The sequence below is a fragment of the Salvelinus sp. IW2-2015 genome, linkage group LG23 (assembly GCF_002910315.2).
Source record: "Salvelinus sp. IW2-2015 linkage group LG23, ASM291031v2, whole genome shotgun sequence".
NCBI classification, from domain to species: Eukaryota; Metazoa; Chordata; class Actinopteri; order Salmoniformes; family Salmonidae; genus Salvelinus; species Salvelinus sp. IW2-2015.
Window position 1 is genome coordinate 35,579,763 of NC_036863.1, and position 10,839 is coordinate 35,590,601.

General features: G+C 40.5%; 1 protein-coding gene and 1 pseudogene across 1 annotated transcript in view; both read left to right on the forward strand.

Annotated features, from left to right (window-relative positions):
- LOC111950154 (protocadherin gamma-C3-like) overlaps window positions 1-6,205 on the forward strand; it is a 7,885-nt gene extending 1,680 nt beyond the window's left edge. Inside the window, exon 2 of the mRNA XM_023967555.2 lies at window positions 5,149-6,205. Coding sequence (XP_023823323.1) covers window positions 5,149-5,427 — 279 coding nt within the window. The 3' untranslated portion in view covers window positions 5,428-6,205. The remainder of the gene's footprint in view (window positions 1-5,148) is intronic.
- Window positions 1-10,839, forward strand: part of LOC111950144 (protocadherin gamma-A11-like) — a 105,486-nt pseudogene that overhangs the window by 13,382 nt on the left and 81,265 nt on the right.

Genomic DNA, 10,839 nt, shown 5'->3' on the forward strand with positions numbered 1-10,839 from the left:
GCCCACCTCGTGCCAGGCTAACACATTATCTCACGGATAATGGGATTGTGCTCAAGGTAAATAAAATGTGTGATTTATTTTGATTGGGAGGCAGGATGAAGATGAAATATAAATGTGTGCATTGTCATTGTTATATTCCGTTTATTTATATCTATATTAACTTTTGTGTTAGAAGCTAAACCTGACCCCATCTTTGCGTTGGACGCGCATTTCATAATCTCTTCTCTCTCAAAGTCCACAGGTCCGACGACTCTAATTACACCAGTCCCTTGTCTATAGGAAAAACGATGATGCTTATCAGAAATACTACTGAAGTCATACGTCACTTCCCCATTTGCACCTTATCTGCGTCAGTGGCGCTGACAGTTACACTACATAATCGTAGAGGGAATTTTCTGTCAGACTGACTCTATAAACTCCTGGCTAAACACTGGAATATTATCGTTAGCATCCAACACAGTGACGTGTATAACTACAGTACCAGATCTCTGTGGAGCCCCACCATCAACAGCAGTAGTAACAATGTAAGCCTAGAATGTTGTTTGATGGAGCAGTCGCCATTCCCAGCGCGTATTTCCCTCCCAACTATGCAGAGGTGGATGGAGCTGGAACTCTGCGTAGCTCTTACAATTATGACGCATACCTGACAACGGGCTCACGCYCCAGTGACTTCAAGTTTGTSAGATCTTACAATGACAACACCCTGCCTGCTGATCTTACACTTAAGAGGAGTCAAATCGAGTGTTTGGGAGAAAGTATAATCAATCTAAACGACGTTGGGGATACTGAGGTGAGATTATACGCCTAATTTGGGTATTGATTGACCATTTATTTTATGAAACAACTATATATATATATTTAAAAATATATATTTTTCACCTTTATTTAACCAGGTAGGCCAGTTGAGAACAAGTTCTCATTTACAACTGCGACCTGGCCAAGATAAAGCAAAGCAGTGCGACAAAAACAACAACGCAGAGTTACACATAAACAAACGTACAGGTAATAACACAATWGAAAAATCTATGTACAGTGTGTGCAGATGTAGAAGAGTAGGGAGGTAAGGCAACAAATAGACCATAGAGGCAACATAATTACAATTTAGTATTAACACTGGAGTGYTAGATGTGCAGATGATGATGTGTAAGTAGAGATACTGGGGTGCAATAGATCAAGAGGGTAAGTAATAATATGGGAATGATCGTGACCACAAGTCTGTCAGATATTTCAATTTGGTCGCTGTGCTGGCTCATCAGACACGGCAACGTTTTTAAATTGACTGAATTCAGGAGTTTCCACTGATAATATGTGCTTTCAAAAACCTACGGATTTTGCCCAGAGTTGAATCACTTTCAAACAATTTTACTCAAGTATCTTATTCCAGGGCAGGGTGCCATACCTACGGACTTCTTTGATTACGTTGTAATGCAGGACWCATGTTTACAATTACAACTTTGAAGTGCTTCGTTTGTCATTTTAAAAGCAGGACAGATTTACCTTTTAACTATTTGAAGTGTTCTGTCTCTGTAAAAAGATTGTCTTGGTCTAAGGCTGCTGCCATAAYACAAAATGTTTGCCGTTTGTTGGATAGCAATTTGCAGCAGTACATTTTATTCTCCCTCTAGCGTTTGGTATGACAGATAAAGTAAATGGGCTATTGCGTCGGCTCTGTTTCAACACTGGACAGCGACCAGACATTGAGAATCTGGCAATGGAGTATCCAGGAGGAGATGAACCTTTTTAGTCAATGACTTTGTCCATTGTTTTGGGTGATTTTTTAAATATAAATGACCAAAGCCTTGATAATAAACAACTGTTTTTCAATCATGTGATTTGAGAAGTTTTAAAATATAGGCCTAAATAATATAGCCTATTCTTATATCCTTAACTACCGTGACATTTTCATTTTGTTTTCCTCAGTTGCTTCTGAATGATAGATAGATATTGTCTGGGGGTTAAATAAGGTAAAACGAAAAATGAAATTTACTGATTCAAAACTGGTGATATGTTCTATCTATAAACTGCACTGTTGGCATGCATGTATGGCAATATTTAACTATAGCACATTTTACAATAAGATATTGAATGAATCTTGTTCAATGTACTGTATATTCAGTAACTTCGCAGTGTTACTGCAGTTTTTGTGAAAATACTCAATGTGTCGCTGTTCACCTTCTCTGGGTGAATGCACACTTGTTTCCCCACCCAGTAGATTAACATATACAGGGAGGAGACTTGTTTCGGCAGTGGGGAAAAACGTCGCATTGACTGGTATCAACATATATCGTTGCTTGGARAGAATTTTGATTGTAACGTTGGCTACATATTTTGTGGCATAACGAATTTGGTAAATCACCATCTTAAGGATAGGAATATCAAACGRTCCAACGTTGATGATGGTGGTCAAAATATTTTTGGTCTCTGCCGTCAAACTCTGCTCGGTTTTCTTTCTTGTTCTCCCTCACACCACGCATGGAGACATGAGCTATTCTTCACCCGAGGAAGCTACGCGTGGATTTATCATTGGGAATATAGCCAAGGATCTCGGACTGGATGCGAAGAGATTATCTGATCGCAAAGCTCGGTTGGATATGGATYATAACAGTAAACGWTATTGTGARATRYACCTCGCGGCTGGCAACCTTATTGTGACGGATAGAATAGATAGAGAGGAGCTGTGTGGTTCGAAGCTTACGTGTGCACTAAAATATGAACTTGTGGTTGAAAACCCTCTCGAGCTTCATCGTATCACTGTGCAAATTCAAGACGTAAACGATAACTKTCCTAGATTTCCTAATGAGCGCATGAATCTAGAAATGAGGGAATCYGCTGATAAAGGTCGACGTTTTCCCTTAGACGAAGCGCATGATGCAGACATAGGATTAAACGCAGTGCAAAGCTATACGCTCGAGAGGAATGACAATTTTGTTTTGGCCGTTCATACAAATAGAGATGGTGGGAAATACAGTGAGTTNCCTCCCAACTATGCAGAGGTGGATGGAGCTGGAACTCTGCGCAGTTCTTACAATTATGACGCATACCTGACAACGGGCTCACGCACCAGTGACTTTAAGTTTGTCAGATCTTACAATGACAGCACGCTGCCTGCTGACCAGACACTAACAAGATGTCCAGATACATTATTAGAAGGGAGTATCATCACGCTCAACACTGCAGGAGACTCTGAGGTAACCCATGCCTTTATTTTGCATTTTATGAGGATGGTTTGTCCTACGTGGCTTTGAAAGGAAATATCACTCATTTGCTTCTTGGCAATAGCAAACTTCCTAACGTGAAAGGCCCAACGCTCTGTTTTAATCGCAGGTTGTATATTAAAGTCAGCAGAACAGCATTAGTATGCTCTTCTAGTATGAGAGAGTACAGCGCAACATCAAGTCATCTGAAGTGTATGCGGCTACAGTTCTTCTATTGTTTTGAATGTATTTATTATTTGTCATTGGCGACCTCTAGGCAGTTCTATTGTATCTTGGATAAGTAGACTACAAAATGAAAATATGTGTCTTCTATTACGCCTGTAGCCTACTGTTACATGCATACCACTTCCACTGAAATATTATCAATATATAATACTGAATATTATCAAAGTGGCTAATTTTCCTACAGATATAGGATCTTGACATGTTTGATGCAGCAATAGGAAATATGAATTATTATGTGGGTTATAACTAATGGTCATTTTTCTAGGTGAAAATCAAGTCTGAAATGTTAAAGTGGAAATGACAAACTTCAGAAGCCTTTTTAAACCTCAAATACACTACACGTTTTACATTTCCTGCATTGGTGATCAAATGAAGATCCTACATCTGCATAGCCTGTACCCGAGTTGTTCTGCTTCTGCTAAATTTAAGTTGGCCAATTCCTTTAACATATTCCCTTTCACTGTTCATTCCACTGTAGCCTGCAGGACTTAAATGAATATATTCACACGCTGAAAATACAAATCACATCGCCTTCCAATTCTGATGAAGCTACGCTAGCACTGTTTCAGCACCACGCCGATAGACAGCGCAACTGAGAAGCCTGTTTCTCAGTGAAACAGGCAAAGATGCAAGCTGCAAGTATTGGTTTCCGCCAATACTTAAATTAACCTAGATTTATTTTGGATGCTATGTTTGAAACTGAAAAATAACATTTACCGCATTGTAAGCTACTTCCGCGCATTCACATTCACACCTTATAGGGAAAAAGTATATCCTGAATGTCGTGGTGGCTTATGGATTTAAGAGGTTTATTTGAATGCATTTTTTTGTAGTTTTCATTGACATACTCTAAGTGTCGCTGTTCACTATATATTGGCCGACAGGCACATCTCTCCCCCAGTCCATGCATAGAAAAGGAGGAGATATAGGCCTGCTTTGGTCAGCGTGACAAACCATCGTCTCGATTAGACAGAGGCTTAGCGTGTATCGTCGGCTATTCCACACCTTAACGGAGCAAATGTTTCATTTTGAGGGCTGAACAATATCTTTACCACGAGTTTTAGTTGGACTACTTGTGTCATTTGAGAAGATGGAGTACATCGGATTATCATTGTCTGTTTCGACGTTCCGTTTGGTTTTCCTCGTCTTCATGGTGCGACAGAGCCATGGCGATATGAGCTATTCTATTCCAGAGGAGATGAAAAGCGGATCTGTGATCGGGAATATAGCCAAGGACCTCGGTCTGGATGCGATAAGATTTTCATCTCGCAAGGCTCGTTTGGATATGGATGGCAGTCGTCAAGGTTACTGTGACATTAATGTGAATACTGGAGAATTAATTGTGGCTGAAACAATAGACAGGGAGGAGCTGTGTGGACCGAAGGTTTCTTGTTCTTTAAAATACGAGCTTGTGCTGGAAAAACCTCTGGAATTACATCGTATTAATGTGCAAGTCCAAGATATAAATGATAACTCCCCAACATTTTCTAACACTCAAATTAATTTAGAAATCCGCGAGTCTGCGGTTAGAGGAACACGTTTCCTTCTTAGCGAAGCTCATGATGCGGATATAGGACATAATGCAGTTCAAAACTATTCACTCGAAAAAAACGACTATTTTGTTTTGGCTATTCATACAAACCCAGATGGTGGGAAATACTGTGAGTTAGTTGTAGAGAAGGAATTAGATCGAGAACAACAGCAGGAGGTGACGTTGTTACTTACTGCGGTTGATGGTGGGACTCCACAGAGATCTGGTACTGTAGTTATACACGTTACAGTGTTGGATGCTAACGACAATATTCCAGTGTTTACTCAGAACGTCTATAAGGTCAGCCTACCTGAGAATTCTCCATTAGGTACCGTAGTAAGTACAGTGACTGCTATTGATGCAGACGAGGGACCTAATGGCGATGTGACCTATGAACTTGGTCGTATAAGTAACAAAGCAGGGAAGCTGTTTTTGATTAACAAGACAACCGGATAAATAAAAGTGATCGGCCCTATTGATTTCGAAGAGGAAATATATTATGAAATGAGCGTGCAGGCAAAAGATGGTTTAGGGTCAGCCTCAAATTGTAAAGTTATTATAGAAATCACAGATGTAAATGATAATGCACCAATAATATTGATCAAATCTCTAAGCAATCCCATCCCAGAGGACGTGTTACCTGGTACAGAGGTGGGCATCATTAATGTACAGGATAAAGACTCGGAGGGAAATAGACAAGTCCGCTGTACCATTCAACAAAATGTTCCTTTCAAACTTAACCCCTCAATCAAAAACTACTATTCTCTGGTAACAACTAGTGAATTAGACCGTGAGATAATATCAGATTATAACATAACTATCACTGCCACTGACGAGGGGTCTCCACCTTTATCCTCCTCAAAGATCATTAATGTATCTGTATCAGACGTGAATGACAACCCACCTGCATTTGAGGAACCATCCTACAGCTCCTATGTGACTGAAAATAACAAGCCTGGCTCCTCTATGTGTTCTGTTACTGCCAGAGACCCAGACTGGAGACAGAACGGTACGGTGGTCTATTCTCTATTGCCCAGTGAGGTCAACGGTGTTCCGGTGTCCTCATTGTTATCCATTAACGGAGACACGGGGGTGATCCATGCTGTGAGAGCATTTGATTATGAGCAGTTTAGGAGCTTCAAAGTCCACGTTGTAGCCAGAGACAATGGTTCTCCTCCACTCAGCAGTAACGTGACTGTGAGTGTCTTCATAACAGATGAGAATGATAACTCTCCCCAGAATATTATTACTGCTCCAGCAGGGAACTCTTGATGGAGATGGTCCCCAAGCTGCTCTGGCGGGGTCTGGTTTCCAAGGATAGCTGTGGATGCTGACTCTGGACAGAACGCTGGCTGTCATATCACATTTGAAAGCGATTGATCGGACTTTTCACTATTGGTCTCCACAGTGGAGAGATCAGGCCACAGCGGGACATTTCTGAATTGACAGTATGAAGCAGAACCTTGTTATACAGTGAAAGATAACGGACAGCCTCTCTCTCTCAACCTGTGATGTATATTTACTCATATCAGATAACTTGGCTGAAGTTCCGAATGAAAGACATGGCTTATGAGGATAAGTCCAAACTACTTCCTATTGATCATTGGTCTGTCTCTGGTCCACTTTTTCCTGACTTTCATTTATTCTTTATCTTGGCGTGAGGTTCTGCCGCAGTAGAAAGCTAGAAGTTGTTTGATGGAGCAGTCGCCATTCCCAGCGCGTATTTCCCTCCCAACTATGCAGAGGTGGATGGAGCTGGAACTCTCGTAGTCTTACAATTTATGAGATACCTGACAACGGGCTCACGCCCAGTGACTTCAAGTTTGTCAGATCTTACAATGACACACCCTGCCTGCTGATCTTACACTGAGAGAGAGTCAAATCTGAGTTTTTGGAGGAAAGTGATACTCTGACGTCGGGGATACTGAGGTGAGATTTATCGCTAATTTATTAGTATTATATGACACTATATATATTTAATATTCATGTTATTGGAGCATGACGAAAAGTTCATATTATCAACTTTTGCACGGACCATTGCAGACTTAAAAGACAAGAGGCTAACACGCGAAAATGTGTATCCACAAATAAACGTAATCCACTTCAGGATATAATCAATACGTTTTACGCATGTGTTTGTAGCCAAGTGGTGATATCTCAGACTATCTGATGAGCCTAATTGGAGATACACGTTTACAGATATGAAGTTGTCGCCGAATAATGACTATGTAACATGAGGTGAATGTCGTATTTATTAGGCTAGCTAGGTCAAATACGCTGCTATTTTAAGTGACATAAGTCTTATGAGTTTAATTGGATAGGCAATTGTGCGCTAAATGATTAAACTTTCACTTACACCAGTGAATTAGATTCAGAGAATGAGTGAAACAGTTCAATTAAATGTAATGCTGTTGTATTAAGCAGGAAGATTACTTTACATTAGAGGCTATGTTATTTAAGGCATATATTTTTACATGCTATAACACATTCGTATTAATGAAAGCAGTGAGTACAATTTATTCAAGGCTTGGTCATTTATTTTAAAATGACCAAAACACCGAATAAAGCACTAATATATATACCCATGTTTGCATATTATTCAATGACTGATAAAGGTTATATCTGATATCTATTGCAATACTTAAGTAATGTCCTGTCCAGTTCTGACATTACGACTTAGGAGATCTATTGCGCAACATAGGAGGAGTAAGGTCAAAAAAATGTTTACTGATAAACTGTGATTTTATCTGCTGACTTTAGGATGCAGGTTTGGAAAAATTAATATAGCATATTTTCAGCAATAATATATTGGAATAATCTTGTTCAATGTATGTATATTCAGTAACTTCGAGTGTTACTGCAGTTTTTTGTGAAATACTCAAGTGTCGCTGTTCACCTCTCTGGGTGAATGCACACTTGTGTCCCCACCCAGTAGATTAACATATACAGGAGGAGATTGTTTCGCAGTGGGGAAAAACGCATTGACTGTATCAACATATCCTTGCTTGGAAGAATTTATTGTAACGTTGGCTACATTTTTTTTGGATAACGATTTGGAAATCACCATCTTAAGGATAGATATCGTCCACGTTGATGATGTGGTGCAAATTATGGTCTCTGCCGTCCTCGCTCGGTTTCTTTCTTGTCTCCCTCTACACGATGGAGACATGAGCTATCTTCCCGAGGAAGCACGCGTGGATTTTCAATGGAATATAGCCAAAGATCTCGGACTGGTGCGAAGAGATTTTCTTCGCAAAGCTCGGTTGGATATGGATAATAACAGTAACGTATTGTGACATCAACCTCGCGGCTGGCAACCTTATTGTGACGGAAAGAATAGATAGAGAGGAGCTGTGTGGTTCGAAGGTTACGTGGCATAAAATATGAACTTGTGTTGGAAACCCTCTGAGCTTCATCGTATTACTGTGCAAATTCAAGACGTAAATGAAATTCACCTGATTTCCAAATGAACGCATAATCTAGAAAGTAAGGAATCGCTGATAAGGTCGACGTTTTCCCTTAGACGAAGCGCATGATGCAGACATAGGATTAAACAGTGCAAAGCTATACGCTCGAAGGAATGACATTTTGTTTGGCCGTTTATACAAAATAGAGATGGTGGGAAATACAGTGAGTTGGTGTTAGAAAAAGAGCTGGATCGAGAAAAGCAAGAGGAGGTGACTTGTTACTTACGCTGTTGATGGTGGGGCTCCACAGAGAATCTGGTACTGTAGTTATACACGTCACTGTGTTGGATGCTAACGATAATATTCCAGTGTTTAGCCAGGACGATTATAGAGTCAGTCTGACAGAAATTCCCTCTAATTATTGTAGTGTACGTTCAGCGCCACTGATGCAGATAAGGGTGCAAATGGGGAAGTGACGTTACTTCAGTAGTATTCTGATAAAGCATCCTCGTTTTCTATAGACAAAGGGACTGGTGTAATAGAGTCGTCGGACTGTGGACTTTGAGGAGAGAAAGATTATGAAATGCGCGTCCAAGCAAAGATGGGTCAGGTTAGCTTCAACACAAAAGTAATCATAGATATAACGATATAAATGACAATGCACATAATATTCATCAAATCACTTAGCAATCCCATCCTGAGAAGTGTTACTTGACAGAGGTGGGCATATTAGTTACAGGATAAAGACTCGGAGGAAATAGACAGGTCCGCTGCTCCATTCAACAAAATGTTCCTTCAAATTAACCCTTCAATAAAAACTACTATTCTCTGGTAACAACAGGTGAATTAGACCGAGATAATATCAGATTATAACATAACTATCATGCCACTGACGAGGGGCTCCACCTTTATCCTCCTCAAGACTATTCATTTATCTGTATCAGACGTGAATGACAACCCACCTGCTGTAAGAACAATCATACAGCACCTATGTGACTGAAAAAAACAACCGCTCCTCTATGTGTTCTCTTACTGCCAGAGACCCAGACTGGAGACAGAACGGCACGGTGGTCTATTCTCTATTGCCAGTGAGGTTAACGGTGTTCCGGTGTCCTCATTTTTATCCATTAACGGAGACACGGGGTGGGATCCTGCGTGAGAGCATTTGATTATGAGCAGTTTAGGAGCTTAAGGTCCACGTTGTAGCCAGAGACAATGGTTCTCCTCCACTCAGCAGTAACGTGACAGTGAGTGTCTTCATAACAGATGAGAATGATAACTCTCCCCAGATATTATACCTGCTCCAGCAGGGAACTCCTTGATGACTGAGATGGTCCCCAAAGCTGCTATGGCGGGGTCCCTGTTTCCAAGGTGATAGCTGTGGATGCTGACTCTGGACAAACGCTGTGCTTCATATCACATCGTGAAATCATGATCCGGGACTTTTCACTATTGGTCTCCACAGGGAGAGATCACCGCACGCGGGACATTTCTGAATCTGACAGTATGAAGCAAACCTTGTTATATCAGTGAAAGATAACGGACAGCCCTCTCTCTCTACAACCTGTGATGTATATTTACTCATATCAGAAACTTGGCTGAAGTTCAGAACTGAAAGACATGGCTTATGAGGATAGTTCCAAACTAACTTCCTATTTGATCATTGGTCTGGTCTCTGTCTCCACCTTTTCCTGACTTTCATTATTCTCATCCTGGCCGTGAGGTTCTGCCGCAGTAGAAAGCCTAGAATGTTGTTGATGGAGCAGTCGCCATTCCCAGCGCGTATTTCCCTCCCAAATATGCAGAGGTGGATGGAGCTGGAACTCTGCGGTTCTTACAATATGACGCATACCTGACAACGGGCTCACGCACCAGTGACTTCAAGTTGTGAGATCTTACAATGACAACACCCTGCCTCTGATTTTACACAAGAAGTCAATCGAGTTTTGGAAGAGTATAATCAATCAAAGACTTGGATATGAGGTAGATAACGGCCTAATATTTATTGATTGACATTCATATTTATGAAAACAACTTAGATATATATATTTAAAAATATTATTTTATTCACCTTTATTTAACCAGCGTAGGCCAGTTGAGAACAAGTTCATCCATTTTACACTGCGACCTGGCAAGATAAAGCAAAGCAGTGCGACAAAACACAACAACGCAGGAGTTACACATAACAAACGCTACAGGTAATCAACACAATTGAAAAATCTATGTACAGTTGTGCGATGTGGAAGAGTAGGGAGTGTTAAGGCAACAAAATAGACCATAGAGGCAAACATAATTCATTTAGTATTAACACTGGAGTGATAGATGTGCAGATTGATGAGGTGTTAAGTAGAGTACTGGGTGCAATGATCAGAGGTAAGTAATAATTATGGGAATGATCGTTTGACCACAAGTCTGTCAGATATTGCAATTTGGTCGCTGTGCGGCTCATTCTTCTCTCCTT